The sequence below is a fragment of the Lagenorhynchus albirostris genome, chromosome 15 (assembly GCF_949774975.1).
Source record: "Lagenorhynchus albirostris chromosome 15, mLagAlb1.1, whole genome shotgun sequence".
NCBI lineage: Eukaryota > Metazoa > Chordata > Mammalia > Artiodactyla > Delphinidae > Lagenorhynchus > Lagenorhynchus albirostris.
This window is the reverse complement of record NC_083109.1, coordinates 15013885-15038884: the sequence shown is the minus strand read 5'-3', so window position 1 is coordinate 15038884 and position 25000 is coordinate 15013885. Positions and strand designations below refer to the sequence as shown.

The 25000-nt window shown below is 46.2% G+C and overlaps 1 protein-coding gene across 2 annotated transcripts; it reads left to right on the top strand.

Annotated features, from left to right (window-relative positions):
• Window positions 1–9: 9 nt before the first annotated feature.
• DNTTIP1 (deoxynucleotidyltransferase terminal interacting protein 1) lies at window positions 10–24933 on the top strand. 2 transcript variants are annotated; one of them, XM_060122839.1, is made up of 13 exons: window positions 10–178; window positions 758–828; window positions 1482–1578; window positions 8008–8106; window positions 14471–14539; window positions 14802–14858; window positions 15003–15061; window positions 15922–15967; window positions 17965–18023; window positions 18125–18185; window positions 22484–22555; window positions 24435–24490; window positions 24575–24933. In XM_060122839.1, exons 1-13 carry the CDS (start codon window positions 74–76, stop codon window positions 24711–24713), a joined length of 990 nt encoding a protein of 329 aa, XP_059978822.1. In that variant the 5' UTR covers window positions 10–73; the 3' UTR covers window positions 24714–24933. The 2 variants fall into 2 exon arrangements, with proteins under 2 accessions (XP_059978822.1, XP_059978823.1); XM_060122840.1 differs by lacking the exon at window positions 18125–18185 and having other exon boundaries at window positions 24575–24725.
• The last annotated feature ends 67 nt before the right edge of the window (window positions 24934–25000 follow it).

The following is a 25000-nucleotide window of genomic DNA, read 5'->3' as shown; positions in this document are numbered from 1 at the left end:
CTCCAATGACGTCACAGAGAGACTTTTCAGCCGGTGACAGAGTCGGGCTGGACTTGTGGAAACCGGGGGCGCCATGGGGGCCACTGGAGACGCTGAGCAGCCGCGGGGACCCGGCGGGGCAGAGCGGGGCGGACCCGAGCTGGGAGACGCGGGCGCAGCGGGGCAGCTGGTTCTCACGGTGAGGGCGTCCCCGGGGAAGCCGCGGCCAGGCCTGGGCTTGGGCCCGAGAGGGCCTCGGGCTCCCGGGACCCTGGCCCGTGGGCGAGAGAACGAAGCGGCTGGTGCTGCCGAGGGGTTGTGGTTGTCGAAGTCCAACGACCCGGCTTCATATTCTGGTGCCGCCCCCCCAGCTAGGTGACGTAGGCCGGCCCTGCCAAGCCCCTGAGCGCCAGTTTTCTCTTCTCGAAAATGGAGATGATTAGGCCCTGCCTCGTAAAGTTGTTGTGGGAAAGGATATAAATGCGGGTAAAGCGCCCAGCGCCTCATCTGGCACAGAGTAGCCCCTCGGTGGACACTGATTCCTTTCCTCCGCCCGTTCCTGAAAAAGTGGGGTTGGGATTTGGGGGCAGGAAGCTTTATCTCGGTTCCTCTTCTCTGGTAGGACCTTCCAACCACTGCCCTCCCCCCTCCCCCAAGCGGGGAGAGACGGTGAAAGCACCTGAGAAGCAGGGATGTCTAGGTATAACTTAATACCCACCCTCCACCTCCACCCCAGCGTCACGGACCTCGGTGACATCTGCTCCCTTGGTCTCCACAGAACCCTTGGAACATAATGATAAAGCATCGGCAGGTACAGCGGAGGGGCCGCCGCTCACAGATGACAACAAGGTAAGGCTGGCCTTGGGTGGGACTTCCTCTCCCAGGCACTGGCTTGGGAGGCAGCTTTTGGGTCCCCACTGCACAGAGCTGAGAAAGAGATCATCGACCAATAGAAAGAGGAGATTCAGATTCTGTCACTCTGTGTGACCTTGAGCAAGTCATTTCCCTTCTGAACTCAAAAGAGGGGGCATGTTGATTCAACAGCGCCCAAGGTCCCTAACATTCACAGGCTCTGCGTTTGAAGGCTCCAAAGAGGCAGGATAGCATGGAAGTTAAAAAAATGTGGGGCTAATAGTATCCATCTCAGGGAAGGGAGAGAGCACAAGATGGGTCTTTGGGATGCTGGTTATATATGTTTCTTGACCTGAGTAGCGATTAAAGGGATGTTCACTAAAACTGTTTGTTAAAGTGTATAGACTTTTTCTGTGTTAAGTATTATACCTCTATAACACTTTAAAAATAATGCCATTCCATAGAGTTATGAGTATGAAACAAAGTCCTGCATCTATGTGGTTTGCAGAGCACCTGGGCACGTGGCTAGTTTTCTGTAAAAGCCATATGTTATTGTCATTAAAGGGTCCTATCTCAATAATTGGCTGGGCAGAGTAGGAAAGGATATGTTTGGGACATGCCTCCTGACTGTGTCTCCTTCCTGAATGCAGTTTCACAGATCCTGCCATCTCCATGGATCTCCTCCGAGCTGTCCTGCAGCCTAGCATCAATGAGGAGATCCAGACTGTCTTCAACAAGTACATGAAGGTGAGAAGGACACAAAGATAAAAAATTAACAGGAATAAAGACTCATGGGCAGTCCTTGCCTTCATCACAGTCTCTCTTTCTAGTACACACAGATAATCAAAAGTTTTCCAATTCTGAACCCCCGAAGAATGTTTTTCCTCTTTGGGGGTAATTTGAATTCCTCTTCTTGTTACCAAACCAAACTCGGGTCTTACTGCTTGCCCACGTGCAGTGAAGCCAATCTACTGTCCCTGGGTTGTGGTGAAGGAAAGTACAGCATTTATTGCAGGGCACCAAGCAAGGAGTCCAGGACAGCTAGTGCTCAAAATACCCAAAGTCCCCGATGGGTTTCAGCAAAGCTTTTTTCTTTTTTCTTTTGCGGTATGCGGGCCTCTCACTGCCGTGGCCTCTCCCGTTGCAGAGCACAGGCTCGGGATGCGCAGGCTCAGCGGCCATGGCTCATGGGCCCAGCCGCTCCGCGGCATGCGGGATCCTCCCAGACCGGGGCACGAACCCGTGTCCCCTGCATCGGCAGGCAGACTCTCAACCACTGCGCCACCAGGGATGCCCCCTCAGCAGAACATTTTTAAAGGCAGAGTGAGGGAGGGGCATCCCAGGGTCTGTGATCAGCTCGTGCACAATTCTCTGATTGGTTGATGGTGAGGTAACGGTGGTGTCACAGGGGTTAACATTATTAATCCTTAGGCTCTGGGGGCTATGTGCTCATATTCATCAGGTAGTTCATTTCTTCCCTTTGGTGGTGGATTTAGCATCTATAAGACAATTCAGGAAATGTGCATCAGATACTGTTATCTAGGTACTTGAGGGAGGAGCTAAAGCAGAGGATATGAGGGAGGGGTCTGCCCCCGGGAAGGCCCCATAGGGTCCTGCTCCCTTACATTTGGCCAAGCTGTTGTGAGGATGAAGTGACTTAAGTGTAATATGCTTAGCACTGTGCTTGGAATGCAGGTGTTTTTATTACTTGTTTAATAATATCATCATTATTACTATTTAAAATTCTTTTCAAGATCTATTAATAAACTTATACATGGCTGTACCTGGATGTCCCATGGATACTTCAATCCCAGCATATTCAGGACTGAACTCTTTTTTTTTTTTTTTTTTTTGCGGTACGCGGGCCTCTCACTGTTGTGGCCTCTCCCATTGCGGAGCACAGGCTCCGGACTCGCAGGCTTAGCGGCCATGGCTCACGGGCCCAGCCGCTCTGCGGCATGTGGGATCCTCCCAGACCGGGGCACGAATCGTGTCCCCTGCACGAACCCCTCTCAACCACTGCACCACCAGGGAAGCCCAGGACTGAACTCTTGTTTTTCTTCCTAAACCTTCTCCTCTTGTGTTTATTCATTCATTCAAAAAGTATTTACTGAGCACCTACCATAATGCAAGCACTATGCTAGGCACTTAGGGATGTAGCAGTGAATAAAATGGACAGTGTCCTTACCCTCTTTAAATAAATGTGTACTTTGTCAGGGAATGCCAGAGAGAACAGGAAGAGAGTGACCGATAGGGAACAGGGATGCTATTTCATAGCTTGTGGCTAGGAAAGCTCTCTGATAAGAGGACATTTGAGCAGAGACCCAAATAAAGTGAGGAAAGAACAAGTCGTGCAGATACCTGGAGGGAAAGCAACCCAGGCAGAGGGAACAAGGGCAAAGGACCTGAGGCAGAAGCATGCTTGGCACATTCAAAGCAACAGAGTGGCTGGAGCCAGCAGAGCCGGAAGGAGAGGAGAAGGAGAGGTGACCAGACAGGTAACAGACTCAGCTCAGGCAGAACTTTAAAGCTGTGGTGAGGACTGTGAATGAAATTTATTGCTTGCCACATCAGGGAATAAAGGATGTTGCAGCCATCAAGCCATCACATTCCAGCCACCCTGATGTCGAGCCATGAGGGAACTCAGGATAGAAACAGGATGCCCGCCATCTAGCGGTCAACTGCTGCAGCCACCCCTGACCGTGCACCTTGAGGAGACTCAGGATGAGAAAGCACAGGATCCTGGTCCCAGATAGCTGAGGTGCATATCAAAGGAATAATTTCATTGAGCCCGGACTCTTGCATCTTCCCATGCATAGGAAAGTGCTAAATTCCTTAATTTGAGATGTCTGGTTTTCTTTATTTAAGAGTAATCTTTTGATGTTCCGACTCCGTGGTCTTTGTTGTGAAAACTCCTATATATCCTGGCTCCCCCCACTTGCCTCTTTGGAGTAGTCCCTCAGAGCTGTCTGAGATGCTGTGTCCCAGGCTTAAGTCCTCAGTTTTGTCCACTGAATAAAATATAACTCTCAACTTTCAGGTTGTGCATTTTCTTTCCAGTCGACAGGACTTTGGGTTTTATTGCAAGTAAAATAGAGGCTTTGGGAGAGTTTTGAGCGGAGTTCATGATCTGAACACTTTTAAAAAGTCTCTCTGACAGTTGTAAAGAGAATAGACTTCAGGAGGACCAGTTAGGAGGCTTGAGATGATAGTGGCTTGGGTGTTAGCAGTAAAGGTGTTGGGAAAGAATCAGATTCCGTATGTGTTTTCAAGGTAGCAACAGGATTTGCTAATGATTCAGATGTGCCGGGTAAAAGAAAAAGAAGTAAACAACTCCGGAGTTATTTGCCAGGGTCAACTGTAAAGATAGGATTGCCATTGACTTGATATGAGGAAGATGGAGACAAGCAGGGGAAATCAGGAGCTCAGTTTTGGACAAGTTTGAATGGGACCATCATTCACTTAGAAACCAGAGTCCAGTGGCTCTGCCCTCTGCTCCATCTTCCATATCCAGTAGTGGGGTCCTGTACCTTCCACCCCACAGTATGACCAGCATACCCTTATTCCTTGCCTCTGCCTTGGTTCAGGCCTTCACTATTTCTCATTCAGGCTCCCACTGTAATCCCTAACCGCCTCTGTTCTTTCCCTCTTTCAATCCACCCTCCATACAGCTGCCAGTGATCTCTCAAATGTAAACCCAATGGTGTCACTCCCCTATTTAAAATCCCTCCACGACTTTCCATTTTTTTCTGGGTGAAATCCAAATTCCTTAACATGGCACATATGGTCCCCTGTGATCAGCCACACTCCCCTACATACCTAGTTATTCCTGCCCCTGACTTCTGCACATCCCAGAATGCACCAAGTATTCTAATACCTCTGCACCTCTACATGTGCAAAAATAAAGAGGTTAAGCCCCTAGGAAAAGGCTAGACCAGCATTCAATCCAGGACTGTCTACCTCCAAAGCACTTTCCTTGTTGCTTGTCCCAGTAGTGGATGCCATGATTCAGGAACTTTCTCTCCTGAACAAATGCTGGATAAACACAATTTGTGGCTTCACGTAGTCTGCAAAGATAAGTCCTTGCCACACTTGTTTTTATTTTATTTTACTTTTTTAAATTTTATTTTTGGCTGCGCTGGGTCTTCATTGCTGCATGCAGGCTTTTTCCAGTTGCAGTGAGCGGGGGCCACTCCTCTGTGGGGTGTGCAGGCTTCTCACTGAGGTGGCCTCTTCTGTTGCGGTGCGCGGGCTCCAGTAGTTGTGGCACACGGGCCCAGCAGTTGTGGCGCACAGGCCTAGCCACTCCGCGGCATGTGGGATCCTCCCGGACCAGGGATCGAACCCGTGTCCCCTGCATTGGCAGGCGGACTCCCAACCACTGCACCACCAGGGAAGCCCCACACTTGTTTTTAGACAAGGTACAAATGACTTGATTACATCACAGCTTCAGGTAAGTCCAGGCTCTTGATCGACCTCATCTGATCACTTTGTTTAATGATGTTCCAAATCTCAGCTACCCATTTTCTTAAAAATGTTTAGAAAAATAACTTCTAGAAATAGCTGATTTTATCCAAGACATTGTGAATTTTATTCATTTATTCCTGTTATTACTAAATGCATGCCCCTTTAAAAAGAATATTCTAATAATATAGCTTAGGAAATGGATTTATGGGTGGATAAATGGGATGGGTAAATGAATACATGATAGCAAATATAGCAAAATTGTGGACTAGGTGGTACGTATTAGTATTCTTTGATTGAATAACAGTAAAAACCAAAGTCACTAAAACTCACCTCCCAGGATACCAAACTGTTAACAATGACATAGTCTCCTATATTTATTTGTGTGTGTGCGTGTGTGTGCGTGTGCACTCACTCATGTTTAAAAAATACATGGGATCAGGGAATTTCCTGGCGGTCCAGTGGTTAGGACTCGGCACTTTCACTGTTGTGGCCCAGGTTCAGTCCCTGGTTGGGGAGCTAAGATCCCACAAGCCGCACAGTGCGGCCAAAAAAAAAAAGAATACGTAGGATCATTTTACACACATTGTTCTGCAATTCAGTTTTTTCATTTCACAATATATTTTGGTCATGTTTCTAGATCAATACATAATAGCTCACCCTGATTCTTTTATAATAGCTGCACAGTAATCTATTGTATGGATGTACCACAATTTAATGAGCTAGTCCCTAGAACATTCGGATTACTTATAGTTTTTGTCTATTACAAACAATGCTACATTGAGCACTTTGAATGTATATCTTTGTTAACCTGTGAGAGTATTTCTGGGGGATAAATTCCTAAAGATGGAATTGGTGGGTAAAAGAGGAAACATATTTTTCCCTCAAGAAAATTTGTCTCCAGAAAATGTTGTTGTGTTGCTTTTGTTTGTTTGGTTGGTTGGTTTTTTTTTGGCCACACGCCACACAGCGGCATCTTAGTTCCCCAACCAGGGATCAAACCGGTGCCCCCTGCAGTGAAGGCATGAGTCTTAACCACTGGACCGCCCGGGAAGTCCCTCTCTCCAGAAAGTTTGTGCCATTTTACATTTCTACCAATAGTGTTTGAGAATTCCTTGTTCATGACTGAATTTCATTCTCACGTCTGGAGGTAGCTTACACTCACCCCTACATATTTGTTGCCCTGCCCACCTCACAGGCTGGTTCTACAGTATCCAGATTATTTTAACTAGCTTTCACATAGTCAGTAGTCAGAATTGAACCACCAGTATTAATCTCCAGTTTTTTGTTTTGAAGTCAAACTCATCTGATCATTTCATTGAATTTTGCCTGTAGAATTTCCCTCCTAAACTCTTGAGGTCTCTAATCCAGTGCTTTCACACTCTTCTCCTTGGTTTGATGTTAACAACAAAGGCATATATATAAAATTCTGAACATAAAGTGATAGTACGTCCCCATAGTTGTCTCCCACAGGAGGAGCATGCGTTATAGGTTCCAGAATTTTTCTGTTCACCAGAGAGAAGCAACCCTTTCTTCCAGAGACATGGACTGTTGTTACAAATGTGCTCCGGGTGTCTTGGTTTGGGGCCTCATGTCACCTTGTCCCTTGGTGTTTTCAGGCTCAAGCTGTCCCTCTTACCCAATGGAGGAAGCTTCTGCCTTTCCATTCCCCAGCCAGCTGGGACTGCTGACATCCTGGGGCCCTGGCCAAGTCTCACCCCTCCCAGTCTACAGATGTTTCTTTCAGACTGGGCGAAGTCAGAATTCAATTAGGCTTTTCCACTCTCTGGGTCTTTTCTGGCCTCCCTGACCTGTTCATCTCAGGTACTGGTGTGGTTGTTTTTTCTTCTGTGGAAGTAAGACACGTACATTATAGAAATTGAGAAGATAGATAAGCAAAAAAAAAAAAAAAAAATCATATCACCACTTTTACTCTAATATATTCTTACAGTTCTTTTACTCTATATATTCTTACAGTTCTACAGTTTGCTTTTTTGCTGTTTTAGATAAATAGGCTCACACTATCCCAGACTATTTTATAACTTGCTTCCTTCACTTGACAAAATATCATGAATACCTTTTCGTGTCAAAAATATATCCTCCTGGGCTTCCCTGGTGGCGCAGTGGTTGAGAGTCCGCCTGCTGATGCAGGGGACACGGGTTTGTGCCCTGGTCCGGGAGGATCCTGCGTGCCGCTGTGTGGCTGGGCCCGTGAGCCATGGCCGCTGAGCCTGCGCGTCGGGAGCCTGTGCTCCACAACAGGAGAGGCCACAGCAGTGAGGCCTGCGTACCGCAAAAAAAAAAAAAAAAATATATATATATATATATATATATATATTCTTCTAGGGAATTCCCTGGCGGTCCAGTGGTTAGAACTCTGCACTTTCACTGCCAAGGGCATAGGTTCAATCCCTGATCAGGGATACCGCAAGCCATGTGGCACAGCCAAAAAAAAAAAGAATAGCTTTATTGCTTTGCCAGAGGAGTTTTACAGCGCCTCCATGATGGTTCTCCTCCTTAAGAGCGTATAGAGTGGGGAAGTAGAGCCTGGGATGTGAATCTAAGTCTGGCTGATCTCAAAGCCGTTTTCATTATCACCTTTCCTTTCTTTCTGAGGGTAGGAGGAAAGCTTCTGTTTTATATTCTGTTCCCTTCAAATTGATGCAGATTAGCAGGACTTCTGACCTTGTCTTCTATTGTACCTCTCCCTAGTTCTTCCAGAAGGCCGCACTGAACGTACGCGACAACGTCGGGGAAGAAGTGGATGCAGAGCAGCTGATCCAGGAGGCCTGTCGGAGCTGCCTGGAGCAGGTGAGATCAAAGAGGAAAAGAGATGTAGGCACAAGGTTTAGCCCTCAGGGCTCAGCAAAGAAATGTGGTCCCATCATCAGTAGTATTTGGAGGGATACCCGGCGAGCTACTTACATCTAGATAGGGCTTAGAGCTTTGCTGACAGAAGGGAAGGGAGGTAGCTACTAGATGCCAGCTACCGTGGTAGATGCTTTCACCTGCATTAGTTCATTTACATCTCAGAAGAAACCTGTACAGAAGGCATGTTTCCATCCCTAGTTTACAGATGAAGAAATTGTGGCTTGGAACAAGCGAGAGATAGAATAGCTAAGGTCTGGCTCGCCTCTGCAAGTGCTTTTGCTGATTTGATCCTTCAAGTAATCGCAGCCCCTTTTGGTATCATGAGAACTGTCACCCTTTCTGCCTCCCTGCCTCTCAAAGTGGTCAGGAGTCATGACATCAGGTCTAGAAATGGCTGTGTCCTCAAGATAGTAGTGAACAGTTTGCATGTGTCAGCTGCTGTTATTAATAGGAATTGTCAGCATCACCCAGATTCTGTGCTTGACTGTGGAACCATTAGCTGTCAGAAATGGAAATTTCTTCATAACCATAGCCACAAGGGCAGGCTTGAGGTCAGTACCATGAGGGTAATTATCGTGAGATGAGAGAGTAACATCTTCCGGGAGGTTGGCTGACTAGCTACTCAGGCACAGCCTCAGAAATGAGCAAGACCAGGGCCTAGACCTCAGCTTTAAAAAAGCAAAACTCCATCCTGTGAGGGCAGTGAAAGCTGATCTGGTTCTCATAGACTATTAAATTTAAGCTAATCAGATTCATAGGAGGCCATTTCATTAACTCACTCTGGGACTGTAATATGTTATAATCAGTTGTGACATGTGCTGATAATAAAACAGGGCAGTTTGCTAACACTAATCTTAAAAGTTTGAGCTGAATCAATATTAAATTGATAAAACCTTCACTCTCATTTGCATCCTGAAATGCTTTCTTGAATTTATCTCTTCACCTAATATGTGTTGAGGGCCTACTATTTGCCAGGCCCCAGCAGGGCTGTGCAATATGAACACAGTCATTGCCCCCAGAGCCCTTGACATTACTCCAGTGATCATACGATAGGTCTATAATCAGAAACTGTTATAAATGCTGTAAGCATAGGAGGTGATGAGAGAGTACACTAGAGGGTGCCGAGCCCAGGGGCAGGGCAGAGTGGAGAAAGAAAGAAGCCAGTGTTGTTGGTTTTCAGAGATTGGAGAGGATGGCAGAGCACTGCAAACCAAGCTATAGGTGTGGAATTTTAAGCAGAAGAGCTACCTAATGAAATTTGTATTTTCAAGATCACTCTGGCTGCCATGAGGAGATTAGCTTGGGAATCTGCCATGGAGATTGAAAGGGAAATTTATGAGACCGTTCAGGAGTCCCAGTGAAAGGTGAAGATGGAGTTCAAGTGAATTGGGCATAACCTCCACTCGCTGAACGTTCATACCTTTCCAGGCTTCTGAGTCCTCACATTCCACCTTCCAGAGTTCCCTCCTTCCAGTACTGATGTAACTGTGTGGTCAGAACATGTGGAATCAGAGCATAGGAAGGTAGAAAGCCCAAAGTCTAACTTAAAACCAGATGAAGCAAGAAATTTGGGGGAATTCCCTGACAGTCCAGTGGTTAGGACTCCATGCTTTCACTGCCAAGGGCCTGGGTTCAGTCCCTGCTCGGGGAACTAAGGTCCCAAAAGCCCGAGGCACGGCCAAAAAAAAAAGAAAGAAATTTTGAAGAAGTCTTCTAACCTTTCTGACCCTCAGTTTACTCATGTCTAAATTTTGGACTAAGACCACTGTTTTGCTGTGAGGATTAAATGCGATGATACACATAAACCACCAACACCGAATGGCTACGTACAAAGCGTACTAGATGCTAAATACAGGGCAGTGACATTCACAGTGTGGTGCATATTGCTGCCTCACAACAGAGCCTCACTTTCAGGGGGCCAGGATACGTCGAAGCTCCGTGTCTAAACTGCTGCAGAACTTCTTCTTACGGTAAAAGATTCTTCAGACTGGACCTGATAGAATCAGACTAGACTATTTCTTGGTTTTAGTGGGATTAAGACTTGATTGGCTTGTTTTCACTTTTGAAACCCCATCTTGCCCATCTCAGTGGTATTTCCTAGTCTTCTTCACTACCTCTTTACAGCTGTTTCTTAGGGAGAAATGGCTGATCTTATCTATGGCACGTGGCCTTGGGGTTTTTGATTGATTTTGTTTTGCAAGGTAGTTGTGGTTATTTCTTCGTTTTATTTATGCAAGTAGTACACATTCACTAAGAAAAATGTGTCATAGTAGCTAAGGATGCAAGTTTTCTCTTGATTCTGACTGTGCAGATTTGAGTCCTGGCTTCAGCACTGACTGGCTGTGTGACCTTAGGCAAGTTGCCTCACCTCACTAAATGTCAGATTTCTCATCTGCAAAGTGGAGTTAGAGGCTCTACCTCATAGGATTATTGTGAGAATTAAATGTGGCTATACTCTTAAAGCATTTAGATCAGTAACAAAGACTCAATAAATGTTACTTGCTGGTGGTGTTATATTAAAATTAGAAAATATAAATTACAAAGAAGAAAATTAAAATTTCTCATCATCTTACTGCCAACAATAACTTCTATTAACATTTTGATGTGTTTACCATTTTTTCCCCTACGTATGTTTATACACATGTGTGTTCATTCACTGGGACACTGAGAATACAATGGAGAACGAAACAGACCGGCCTTGAACCCACAGTCCCCTTCAGAGGCCACACTACTTCTCTGTTCCCTTTTATAGCCAGACTTTAGAAAAGGTTGCTATCCCTGACTCTACTTTGTCACCTCCCATTCATTCCATTAGTTCTTTCATTTGTTTTTTTTTTGTCATCCCCCCCAACCCCCACCCGCGTAAGCCGCGCGGCACAGCTGATTGAACAGGGCCCTTGGCAGTGAGAGCACGGGATCCTAACCACTGGACCACTGGGGAATTCCCTGTTTTGGGGGGGTTTGGTTTGGTTCTTTTCCTTTGATTTGTTTTTCTTTTGTTTATTCCATTCATTCTTTCACTCACTTTGTTTTGGCTTCAGTCCCCACCAGTTCACAGAAAGCCCTCTTATATCAGGGTCACCAGTAACCTCCATGTCGCTCAGCTTACTCAGCTTCTTGGTGGCATTCGTCGCAGTGGGTCACTTCATGTCTCTTGGAACACTCCTCTCCTGGCTCCAGTACCTTGACTTTGCTCCAGCCTCATCGGTCACTCCTCCTCACTTTCCTCAGCTCTTCTTCTCTGCTACTAACTTGACGCATTCCCAAGTTCAGTCCTCAGACCTGTCGACTTACAGAAAAACACACAACAAACACACAATGTAAGAGTTGCAAGTTAAGTTTTATCCAGGGACTTACTGAGGACTGTACCTAGAGACAGCCTCTCAGTGGCTCTGAGGGAACTGCTCCGAAGAGGTGGTTTATATATGATTTGGGGTGGGGGGGGGCGCTGCAGTCAAGCATACGTCTTGGTGAAAGATTACTGCTGATGACAAAGAACAGACATCTTAAGTTAATGATTTTGCTGCTTTTCTATGTATGGGAAGATGCAAGAATCTGGGGTCATTGAGATTCTCCCTGAGATATGCATCTAACTGTCTAAGGGCCTGTTTATCCAAAGCACAGAGTGCGTCATCCTGTTTTTCATCCTGAATTTCTCTCGGGGTGCACTGTCTACTTGCAGTGGGTTACGACTTAACTCTTGTAGTGCTGAGTGGTGAACAGCGCTCTTTGTTTTGCTTTGTTCACAAATCCCATCTCTTCTGTGGCTGCCTCTCGTTCTAGGTGATTTCATGTAGTCCTGTGGCTTTGAAGCCAGTTTAACTGGTGATGATTTCCAAATGTATATCTCAGCCCTGAGCTACTGCCCCTCTTGCCTTCCTCCACTCCATCCTTACAGCAGCCAGACCCATCTTTTTAAAGATGAATCAGATTGTGTCACTCTCCTCTTTAAAACCCTCCAGTGACTTCCCATTGCTGGCAGAATAAACCCTAATGCCTTACCATGACCCACAGAGCCCTACCTAGACCTCTCCTGCATACTTCTTTAACTTATCTCATCCCACCTCCCCCTCACTGACTACATTCTAGCTGTATAGGAATCCTTTCTGCTTCTCCAGCACACTGGGCTTGGGGCCTTTGCACTTGCTTTTCTCACTGAGAGGCACACTGTTCTCACTGCGTGGCATACGCTTAACTCTTTACAAAGCTGGTTCCTTCTTTTCTTTAGATTTACCTTAAATATCACCTCATCAGAGAGGCCTTCCTTGGCCACACCATCTAAAGTAGTGCCCCCCACCCCACTGCCATCTTACTCCCGTCCCACCTCCATTTAATCTCTATCACCTTACTTGTTTATTCCGCCATTTATTTCAATCTGAAATTATTAATAGTACACATGTTTATTTTCTACCTCCCTCCCATCCCCAACCTCTGCTAAAATCTTGAGCTTTACAGCAGTTGAGGCCTGATCTCATTCACCACTGTATTCCCAGACCTAGAATATGACTCTTAATATGTGTACATTGTTTATTGAATGATTGAATGGATTAACATGGCAAATGAGCAGGCAGGGTTCCTGCTCTCATAGAACCTACAGCCTAGTTAGGCAATACAGGTCTGAATTAAATTACCACACAGATGTGTGCAAAGTTACACACTGAGATTTGTGCACTCTTCACTGAAAAGGGACAAAGCTTGGAGGAGAAGATCATGAGTTCAGTTTTCGACTTCGCAAATTTGAGACATCTACACGTAGACATGGGGCAGACTGTTACATAAATCTGGAACTCAAAGGAGAGGCTACCACTGAAGATAGAAAATTAGGGAGATAGGTGTTAACTGAAGCCATGAGCATAAATGAGAGCAGACAGAATATCTAATGAAAAGAACCAGATTGAGGAGGATGAGCCAGCAAAGAAGGCTAAGGAGTGGCCAGAGGGCTTCCTTGGTGGTGCAGTGGTTAAGAATCCACCTGCCAATGCAAGGGACATGGGTTCGATCCCTGGTCTGGGAAGATCCCACATGCCGTAGAGCAACTAAGCCCATGTGCCACAACTACTGAGCCTGCGCTCTAGAGCCCGTGAGCCACAGCTACTGAGCCTGCGTGCCACAACTGTTGAAGCCCATGTGCCTAGAGCCCGTGCTCGGCGACAAGAGAAGCCACCACAATGAGAAGCCCACGCACCGCAAGGAAGATTAGCCCCTCTCGCCGCAACTAGAGAAAGCCCACATGGAGCAACGGAGACCCAACACAGCCAAAAATGAAAATAAATAAAATAAATTAATTTATAATTTTTAAATTTTTTTTAAAATTTATAATTAAAAAAAAAAAAAAGGGTGGCCAGAGAAGTAGGAGGAAAACCAGGGCGTGTGGCCACAGGAGCCAGTAGAAGACTGTTTCCGGAAGGAGAGCGCTCTCAGGGCTGTCAAATCCTGCTCCGAGAGGTCACGTGATCCTGACTCTGCACAGGCCTGCAAGGCCCTGCCAGCCTCCCCACGCTCCTCGCTCACCACTCTCTCCTTCTCCCATTACTTAGAGGCCATCCTCTTCTTCAAATGAGCCACGTCTGTTCCCAGTTTAGGGCTTTTGCACTCCTTCCTGCGGCAGAAACACGCTTCTGCTCAGCCTTTTCTATACGTGGCTCCTTCTTCACATCTCAGCTCAGAGGCTCCCTTCTCAGCAAGGCCTTCCCTGACCACCTACCCAAAGTAGCCCTCCCCTCTGGTGATTCTCCATCACATCTGCCTAGCTAGGGTTTTTCCTTCTCAGAGAAAAATTCATGATTCGAAGTCACCTTGTTTATATGTTTGTTTATTTGCTTATCATCCGGATCACCCACAGAACATGAGCTCCACAGAGCAAGGCCCTTGCTTGTGCTATTTACTGCTGTGTCCCAGCACTTACGCACTAGGCACTCAGTATTTATTAAGCGAAAAACGGCAGCTTCCTGAGGAATATGTTTAATATCAGTGCATTTAGTTAGAAAAAATACATAGCATGTGTTTACATGGAAAAGAGTGAGGAAGAATTTACATTGAAATGTTAATAGTATTCTGTGGGTACTGAGGTTTCAGATTTGATTTTTTTACATTTTGCTTATTTACATTTTTCTAATTTTTCAACAATGGTCATGAATTATTCAAGTTTTTTAAAAAAGATATCTATTTGTATGCGTATCTCACGGTCCCTTTGTACTGACCATGAAAGAGTTTTAACCCAGTTTGAAGTTGTGTCTATAAAAATGGGGGCAGAGAGGCTTACCACCAAAATAGTGACTGTTAACACTTGGTCTTGTCCCTTCAGGCTAAACTGCTGTTTTCAGATGGAGAAAGAGTAATACCCAGATTGACCCATGAGCTTCCAGGGATAAAGGTTAGAGTCACTGTGTCCTCAGGTCTTGGAGGGGGAGACCGATCAGAATGGGAGGCAGGTGAACTCTGTGGCCTAGGGGAGGCTCCACGGACCACCCATTTGTGGGACCAGGTCTAAATAGCATCATGCTGGGAGGGCTGCTGAGTCCCGGCTCAGGGAGGGGCTGGAGGGTGTGGTCCAGGGGCTCTGTCTTCTGCAGCCCCAGGGGACCCACAGTTCCCGGCCACTGGCCTCCCACTGACTCCTTTCCCTTCTCCTGCAGCGTGGCCGGCAGGCAGAAGAGGAGTGTGCCCACCGAGGAAGTCCCGTTCCCAAAAAGGTAAACCATCTCCTGGTTTTCTGGCTGGGGAAAGGGCGTCATTTGGTCTCGTTGGGAAACCATCTCCTTCAGGTGACCCTGGACCTGCCAGTGGGGTGGGGACTTCCACAGGGTCAGGCCACTGACACCTGTTCTTTATGGCAGAGGAAGGGACGACCTCCGGGACACATCCTGTCAAATGACCGTGCAGCCGCAGGCATGGTGTGAGTAGGGGCCAACAGAACCAAAGGGAGGAGCTGGGAGGGAGTGGGCCGGGAGGAAAAGAGACCAGAGTTCTCTGCCTGGCAAAATCAGATCCATTTGTGCCAGGTCCCCGTGGAGGGGAGTGCTCTCTAGTCTGAGGGGTGGGGAAAGAAGGCAGGGAGGAGGTTGTCGTATCCTGTTTTTACCCCAGAACAGTTCAGCACAGCTTCATTCAACACCAGAGGTCTTTTATTGGTAGTGTGTATTGAATGCTTGTGATGTGCCGTAACTGGTCTAAATACCTTATATATACTTGATCTTTTTTTTTTTTTTTTAATACTTGATCTTTTAATCCTTACAACCACACCCTAAGGATGGTATAATTAATTTTGCAGATAAGGAAACAGAATTACTTCCCAAAGTCAGACAGCTAATAAAGGGCAAAACTGTACTACATTGCCTCCAGGATGGTCATTTTCAAAGATTTTTAAAGCAACAGAATCTTTTGTCAAACAGAGCTTTATGTGGGAGCCTAATCCTCATACCTTAGATTTTGTCCCCTGCCCGAAGCAAGTTCATTCCTCACTAACACAAGATAGGGAGTTGCTGCTGTTATCGCCTCCTGACAGATGAGAAAACTACAACCCAGAGAGGTTCTTGGACTTGCCCACATGGCTAGGTGATAGCAGAGCGAGTCCTCGAATGGCTCCTAGTCCCCGTGCTTTTTTCCCTTTGCACCTCCTCTAATGAGCACCAGAAAGCAGTCCACCCAGGGCTGGAGCGAGAGTATATGTGGAGCTCCCACCAGCAGCAGCAAACCGTCTTCCAGTCCTAGGCCTGATCTTGGGGGATTCACCTTTCTTCGTTTCCCTCCAATCAGATGGAAACCAAAATCCTGTGAACCAATTCGTCGGGAAGGTCCTAAGGTATGATTATGTGAGCATGGCAGTGACTGCTGTCCCAAGGAGACCCAATCGAGGCTCTGGGCTCCACCTTGAGGGAAAGGGGCTGGGGGTGGTGAAGGACATGTGCATGCCATTCCAGAGCCATTTTCACCTCCCACCCCACCTCCCAACTCTGGCCTTCCAGAAGCATCCCAAGTAAGGACTGAAATTAGGGGCAAAACAGAGAGAGGGCTTGGTCTTTGCTGAAGGCTTCTCCCTATAAAAGCTAGTTGTCACTAATATTTATCCAGTACTTAACATGTCATAGGCACTGCCCTAAATCTTTTGTATGGATTCCCTCATTTAATCTTTATAACAGCCTTATGAGGTAGATTCTGTTACCCTTCTGTGGTTCAGGAGCTTTCTTTCCTACCTCCTGGGCAGAAATTATATTATTTTATCTGGTTATCTTATACACTTGATACACCTGAAGACACTAAGGACCACACAGTTGCCCAAAGTCAGGTACTGCGTAAGTGGCAGAGCCAAGCGTCAAACCCAGCCAAGGTCCGTGGACACCAGTCTGTGCTCTTAACTCTTGCCTCCAGAACAGTTGTTTGCAAGCTTTTTTAAGAGTAGAATCCTTTCTTCAACTAAAATCATACATGGAAGCCCAGTAAGGTAGGTGAAAGCTCCACTGTCCGGGTTGCAGCTGTGTCCGGTAGAAACGGTCCGCCCCTTATTGTACTGGCCGTCTGCTTCCACCAGTGACCACACCTTTCTTCTTCAACTCTGCTCCCTTAGAGTCTCCTAGACCTTTCTCTTCCACTCCAGACACCCCTTCTCTCTCTCTGGTGAGTCCTTCCTCAGCAGTCACCCGTACAAGTAGGCATTCCCCAGAATTCTCTCCATTGCCCACTTGTCCACCTAAAGTTTCTCTCTGGATGATCTAAAGCATCCACTCGTATGGTTTCGGGGACTAGTATGTGCTGAAGTTGCCTTACCTCTTTGTCCCACACCTCTCTCTCTAGTTTGAAGCTTGTATATCCTAGTGTCTGCTAGCGCTCTCGGCCTGGAATCTCCATAGAATTTCAAACTCAGCATATCCAAAGTTGAAATCAGCCTTTCCCCAGAACTGCTTCGACCTTTTCTACTCGAGTCATCTTTGCCTCTTCGTTTCCTTTTCCTCCAGACATCCAGTCAAGTCCCGGATGATTCTACCTCCTAAATACGTTTCTCACAGTTCCTATTCCCTCTTTTTCGTCCTACTGCCATCCTAGCTCCAGCCTTCATCTTTCAAAACTGCTCTAATTACAACTGCCTCTAAACTGCCCACCCAGCCTGTAGCCTCGACACTTCATGCCCGTTAACCACGTTGCAGAAGAGCGAGCTGTCTTGAGCACAAATCCGGCTCTCCCTGTCTAGAGGCCTTCAGTGACTCCCCATCACCGACAGAATGAGCAAAATGAAAAGCCGTCCACATAGTGTACAAGGGTCCCCAGCCCCTCTCTGCTTTCCTCTCCAGCCTCGTCAATTGCCACTCCCTAATTTGCTCTCTTTTAGCAACACAATCGCTGTGGTTTCTCCAACAAGCCAAACCAGCTCTCACATGCCTTTGTTCATGCTGCCCCTCCTTCCTCCCCTCTACTCTGTCCAGCTTGTGCTCTCCCTGTCAGAACCAACTTGGGAATTAACCCCTTCAAGGAAGCCGTCCTGTTACCCTCCCTTTGGCTCCCATTAGGCTGTGCACTCATCTGTGTCACTGCCCATCTCATGATGGCATCATTATCTGTACCTACGTCTGTGGCCCCCTGGAGAACAGATACTATCTCCAATTCATTCCTTTACCCTCCACCCCTCCACCCCCCACCCCCCGTATGGAGCAGAGGACCTAGCATATTAAAAGTACTCGGTTTCTTGAATCAGCTGTTTGATGAACAGTGGACAAGGGTGGTGGTAGGAGAGGGTCAGGGAGGAGTGTTTGTGTCCCGCCCACCAGATAAAGCTCAGCCTCACCAGCCTCTCTATTTTTTGCACAGTGGGACCCAGCTCGGCTGAACGAGTCTACCACCTTTGTGTTGGGATCTCGAGCCAACAAGTAAGTCTAAAGAGTTTTGGTGCTGAGGGAGAGGGGAGCTCGGGGGCCCACCACTAGGACCGCAACTACTGGGATCCTTACCACTCCCTGTTACTTTGCAGGGCCCTAGGGATGGGGGGCACCAGAGGGAGAATCTACATCAAGCATCCACATCTCTTTAAGGTAGGTGAGTGCTGGGAGTCAGGCAGACCAGTGCAGTGGAGCAGGTGGCACTGGGAGTAAACACTCATCAGGGAGTCAGAACATCTGGGTTCTTGTGCCCCTCTGCCCTTAATCTTTACCTTTGGTAATTTACTCAGCACCTCTGTGCCTCAGTGGTAACAGTGACCTTCCTCGTATGTTTATTGTGTACCAGACACGGTTTTAAGTGCCACACTTACATTATCTCTTGGAACTGTCCTTTAAGATAGGTATTGTTATCCTTATTTTACAAATTAAAATAAAACAAAAAGAAAGATTGAGGAAGGCTAAGTGACTTGCCCAAAATTACTCAGCTAGTAAGTGGTGAGTTAGGATTCTGTCTTCTGCAAAGCTTGAGATCTTAACCACTGCTGTATTCAGTTGTCTATAAGATAAAGAAATTGGAGCAAGGCAGCAGTTCTAACCTTTTTCAAAGACAGGACTCCTCTCCTGAGCTATGCTTTGGTGTCCACTGTTTGAGAAAATCTTGGGGGTGGAAGGGGTATGAATTCACCCTCTTAAATGAATTTGTATTTTATCAGTCACAAAAGCATCCAAATATATTAGAAAAAAAGTAATGCGCATGTGTTCAAGTTATATATTTTTTTGTGCCTGTGTGCAAGGCTTAGTGCCCCTTGTCAGAACTACACAGCTCCTTGGGGTCCCAGAATCATGGGCTCTGTCTACTACATTCTGTGCAAGTTCAAGTTCTTCAAAGGACATACCTACTTCCTCTCTTTTTTCAGTCTTATGTTGTGGGATTCCCAACACCTGGGCAATTGGGTGTGCTTGCTGCTGCTTCATTTTCCTCTCTTAGTGTCTCCACTCCTGCTGCTCCCTTTGATAGCCTTCCTCCCCTACCCTTTTCTCTGCCTGACTGTTCTGTAAGATCTGGTCTCTCAGGACCCTTGCTTGCATCATCTGCCAAATGGACATGCTCTTGGACCTACTTCAGATTCCTGTTGCACAGTGTTGAGAGTATCATTTCAGTCCTGGTTCCATTACTTACTAGCTGTGTGACCCTGGGCAAGTGGCTCCGCATTTCTGAGACCGTTTTGTCATCTATAAAATCAGAATGATGCAAACCAGCCGTTCAGGGTTGGTGGAATTAAGAGAAAATGCAGTAAAATGTAGCCATTTTTGGTAATAACTTTAAATGATGGAGTATAAGCTATAAAAATATTGAATCATATTGTACACTCGAAACTAATATAATACTGGAAATCAACTGTACTTTAAGAAAAACACAACTGACTTCCTCTGTAGAAAAAAAAAAAAAGAGAGAGAAAGCACAGTAAAGCTCCCAGACAGTGCCTGGCCTAGCAAGGGCTCAATAAATGGTCATCATTACCAGCATACATTCCCAATTCTTAGACCCATCATTTTTAATAAACTCCCAGCCCACACTGTCATTACCAATGGATGCTATCTCTCATTGTAATCTTTCCAGGCTAATAAGTGGAGGGAAAATACTTTTGTTGTTTTTACTTTTAATTCTTTATTAGTGATAATCATCTTTTCATCCATGTAGAGTCTATTTGTGCTTCTTTTGTAAACTGCCTATTATATCTTTTGCCCATTTTTCTGTCCTAAAGGCGTTATTCAAATTTTCTTTTCCTTTTTAACTTTTGTTAATAGAAATAATATGTAAACCCATTCTTGTTGTGAAAAGATTCAAACAATACACTGAAGCTAACAGGGAGCAAAACACAAAGCTCCTCTTAACCCTTGAATCTGACTCTTCTCCCCCAGGGGTCACCCCCAGCAACATGGTAGCATCCTTCAGTCTCCTGTCTATATGTGTGTGAGTGTGTGTGTGTCCTTGTCCTTTAGTGATATTTTGTTTGTGTTATTGGGCTCATACTATATACATTCTGATTTTTTTTTTCATCCCAAAGTTCATTCATTCACTGAAAAAATATCGAGTGCTGAGCATTCTCAAACTGCCAGAGATACAGTAATGGACAAAACAGACACAGACAATACCTTGCCCTCATAGAGCTTACATTCTAATGCAGGGCAAGCTATGGTCTGTGGGCCAAATCCAACCTGTAGCCTGTTTTTGTCCAACGCAGAGTGGTGACATTTTTAAAGGGTGATTTTTTTAAAAGAAAATGAAGATTATGTGACAAAGATGTATGTGGCCACCAAAGCCTAAAATATTGGGTTGGCCAAAAAGTTCATTTGGGTTTTTCTGTAACATCTTACAGAAAAACCCAAATGAACTTTTTGGCCAACCCAATTTTTTTTTTTTAATATTTATTTATTTATTTTTGGCTGATTCGGGTCTTAGTTGCGGCATGCGAGCTTCTCTCTAGTTGTGGCATGCGGGGTCCAGAGTGCATGGGCTCTGTAGTTGTGGCACGCGGGCTTAGTTGCCCCACAGCAAATGGGATCTTAGTTCCCTGACCAGGGATCGAACCCGCAACCCCTGCATTGGAAGGCAGATTCTTAACCGCTGGACCACCAGGAAAGTCCCTGGCCAACCCAATATTTACAGGAAAAGTGTGCTGGCCACTACAGATCTAGGGAGTAATATCTTAGCAATTTGTCCATGTTATTAAGTCTCCCTCATTTTACTTCTAACAGCTGTGCAGAATTCACAGAATAGATTTTCTGTCATTCATTTCATTGCTCCCTTACTTATAGATGTTGAAGTGTTTTCCGACAGTTTTGCTGTTGTAAACAGTGCTGCACCAGACATCCCTGCATGCACGGGTGGATGACTGTGAAGGATAAATCCCTGGAAATGGGGTTGCTGGGTCAGGAAGTACACACTTTCAAAGTTTTGATTAATATTCATATTACTTGGGAAGTGAACTAATTAAACTACAGATTTAAATAATTAAATCTGTAGTAACCATACAGATTTCCCAGCTTGGTCTCCATTTCAAATGATCTGCCTATTTTATAAAACCTACTTTTATTGGGCACTTATGTGTCATATACTATATTTACCACCTTTTATGCACTATCTCCTTTATTCTTAACAATAACCCTATAAGATAAGTGTTACTCTTTGTTTTACAAATGAAGAAACTGAGTCTTGGGACTTCCCTGGTGGCGCAGTGATTAAGAATCCACCTGCCAATGCGGCCTGGGAAGATCCCGCATGCCGCGGAGCATCCCGTAAGCCCATGCGCCACAACTACTGAGCCCACATGCCACAACTATTGAAGCCCGCACGCCTAGAGCCCGTGCTCCACAGTGAGAAGCCTACGCACCACAACGAAGAGTAGCCCCCGCTTGCCACAACTAGAGAAAGCCCGTGTGCAGCAACAAAGACACAACACAGACAAAAATAAATAACTTTTTTAAAAACTTAAAAAAAAAAAGAAACTGAGTCTCAAGGAAATCATCACTTACATTTACACCACCTGATAATTAGCAGAAACCAGAATTTCTGAATCAAATTCTTTTCTTTCTTTTTCTTTCTTGTTTGTTTTTTTTTTAAACTGCCGCCCCCTAAAAGCCCACCAGGCCAGATTGGCCACCTTCACATGCTCACCTGCAACCTTCCCTACCACGCGCATTCCCTGTGGGCTGAGCTCTGAACCCCACAGCTAAGTTCTTAACCACGATGCTATTCTGCCTCCTCCAGGTCATGAAGTGTCCTGATTTTTGTTTTAGAAAATTTGGTCACCATAATAGTCACATGTGTTGTAAGCCACCTCAGATCATTTCTTCAAAGAGGAGTACAGCTCTAAAATAATAGTCACGATCTGACCAGTTGCCGGAAGTGCTGTGTTTTGAGAAAGGAAAGGGGGGAGTTCCTTGCTGGTCTGGTGGTTAGGACTCAGCACTTTCACTGCAATGGCCTGGGTTCAATCCCTGGTTGGGGAACTGAGATCCTGCAAGGCGCATGGCATGGCCAAAATTTTAAAATTCTAAATTTTTTTCGGATTTCCGTGGCGGTCTAGTGGTTAAGACTCCGCACTTCCAATCAGAGGGTGCGGGTTCAGTCCCCAGTCGGGGAACTAAGATCCTCCATGCCGCGTGGCACAGTCAAAAAAAAAAAAGCTTAAATTTTGAAAAAAAGGAAAGGGGCAGGAATGAGAAGTGTACTAAACCTCGGGGAATTGGGTCCCCTACCCTGGCCTCCTCCTGGGCTCAGCCCTGCTTGCTCTGAAGAGGTTGGTAAACCCTCTACATCCACCAGGCTAGGACAAGGTCTTGTTGCTAAGAACTGCTCAAGGGCCAAGAGTATGCTCTGGACCAAAGAGAAAAGCCCATCACACCAGGCTAACATCCCCGCCTCCCCGTGCCTTCATCCCTCACAGTATGCAGCTGACCCCCAGGACAAGCACTGGCTGGCCGAGCAGCATCACATGCGGGCAACAGGGGGGAAGATGGTAAGTATTGCCACACGTGCCACTGCTGGAGACCCACCCTGCCCAGGGACCAGGGCTGTTGGTGGCAGCTTACCCACAAATCTGAGAGACTCCATGCCCAACAAGTGTGAGAAAGGAGACTTGTAAGTGTAGAGAGGGCCCATTCCTTCATGCTGAAGACCAGACAGTAATCCCTGGCTTCCCTCGCCTGACCCCAGGTCTCCCACACACCTCCCCCTTCCCTTCCACAGCACCCTCATATGTAGATCATACTAGCTGTATGTAAGAATGGCAGGTACAAGATGTCCTGAACACTGCTTTCCCATCATGTGCTGCCCATTGACAGATTTCACTCCTCCATCACAACTCTTCCACCAGAATCAGCTATGGAATCTCTTCTCAACACTGTGCTCCAGGCCGCACCCCTTGTCAGAAGGAATTAGCACATGCAGTGAAACTTGTTTGCCACACGTGGCAGCCCTTTCCAGAATCACTTCTACTTAAAGAGTTCTTAGCTCAAATCAAGCAACAACCTTAGGAAAATCATCGTTGCATGTGTTCTAAAACTATCATGGAGAGATTTGTCCATCACATGCCCTGTCCCCCACCTGAAGACTCACTTAGTCCCACCACTGGGACTGCTCCTATTAGAATTCAACGGCCTCGGGACTTCCCTGGTGGCTAGTGGTTAAGAATCCACCTGCCAATGCAGGGGACACAACTTCCAGCTCTGGTCTGGGAAGATCCCACATGCCGCAGAGCAGCTAAGCCCGCAAGCCACAACTACTGAGCCCACGCACCTAGAGCCTGTGCTCCGCAACAAGAGAAGCCACTGCAACGAGAAGCCCACGTACCACAATGAAGAGTAGCCCCTGCTTTCCACAACTAGAGAGAGCCAGTGAGCAGCAATGAAGATCCAAGGCAGCCAAAAATAAATAAATAAATTTATTTTTTAAGAAAGAATTCAACGGCCTCACAAACAAGTATGCCATCTCCTTTCTGGCAATGAAAGCTATCTTTTTTATTTTCTACTGTATGCTACACTCTTTCAAAAAATATTTCAGGAAACTTACCATTGACACATACATAAATAAGAAATAGAGAGGATAAAAAGGCAAGGCAGGATCTAAAATTAAGCCACAAGAAAGACTAGTTTTTAAAAAGGGATTTTTTAAATTGCCAGCCCAGGAGACCAGTGCAAGTCCATAGGTTTTCGGCTGCAGGCCCCACTCAAGGACAACTGATCTGTCACATAGTTCACAGTGCCCCTAAGATGAAGACAGTCAAATGTCTCAGGGGACACACAGTTATTCCTGACCCTAAGACTGGAAAGAAATGTCTCCCACAGAAGACTGTCTCATGTGATGGACAGCATGCGCCACATGGTAGGCTCACAAGAGGGCTCTCTTGCTGCAGACCATGGCATTGTGCTACAGCAGTTCTGCAGGCCCCCCGGACAACACAGCCCAGTTAATGGACAGCAGTGCGGTTTATCATGTTTCCCCTTTTGCCACGAAGTTCAAAACCAAATTATCTTAGTTCCAGGGTTCACATATGGCTTCCTCCTAATTTCCTATTTCCATGTGTATTTTTCTACCTCTGGCCCTTTCATTTTAAGCCACCTCAGGGTCCCTTTGTAAAAGGGACGACGGCTATAAGTAAATTAATCATCATTCCCCACTCTCCCACCCATAAATTTTCTACTTGAGTGAAAGATTGTCTCAAGAAACTATTCCCCAGACAGGCTCTCCCTACTTACTCTCCTTTGCTAAATTATAAACTATGACTACACACCCCCACCTTCCAGCCCTTACATTAAGGAGGTGTTTAATAAAGTATTAATCGAGTTGGACTGAAATGAATCAGAGGCAATGACGACTCTCCTTTGCTCCTGCCCCAGGCCTACCTCCTCATTGAGGAGGACATCCGGGACCTCGCTGCCAGCGATGACTACAGGTAAAACCTGCCCTCCCTCCCCTGGGATGAGCCTGGACCTACATCCTCCCTGGCTCCAACTCTCCTCCTCAATGTCTCTTCCAGAGGATGCCTGGACCTGAAGTTAGAGGAGCTGAAATCCTTTGTCCTGCCCTCCTGGATGGTTGAGAAGATGCGGAAGTACATGGAGACACTCCGGACAGAGAATGAGCATCGTGCTGTCGAAGCGCCTCTGCAGACCTGAAGCCAGGTCCCCTGGCTACAGTTGGCAGCCCTCCTCCAAGGCCCTCTTACCCACATGGCGGAGGCCACTGCTGGGACTGCTCCTAGATGGATCTCAGAGGCATTAAAGCTATGCCTGGGCTAGTTTGTAGTGACTCACTGCAGAACACCCCCAGACTGGCATGTGGTTCTATATTTGTAAAGTTATTGGGATAAGCAGCAATTAAATGGTTTGTAATAAACACAGATGGTGAGCCTGCTGTGAGGTCTGCCTGTGCACGCTGACAAAACATCAAGGGCTCTTGAGGA

Excerpts from the sequence above, each read along its gene's own strand:
- DNTTIP1 (XM_060122839.1), top strand. The coding sequence starts at position 74 with ATGGGGGCCACTGGAGACGCTGAGCAGCCGCGGGGACCCGGCGGGGCA. Across the intron at positions 15,968-17,964 it reads TTCGTCGGGAAGGTCCTAAG|TGGGACCCAGCTCGGCTGAA; the intron begins GTATGATTATGT and ends TTTTTTGCACAG. Across the intron at positions 18,024-18,124 it reads TTGGGATCTCGAGCCAACAA|GGCCCTAGGGATGGGGGGCA; the intron begins GTAAGTCTAAAG and ends GTTACTTTGCAG.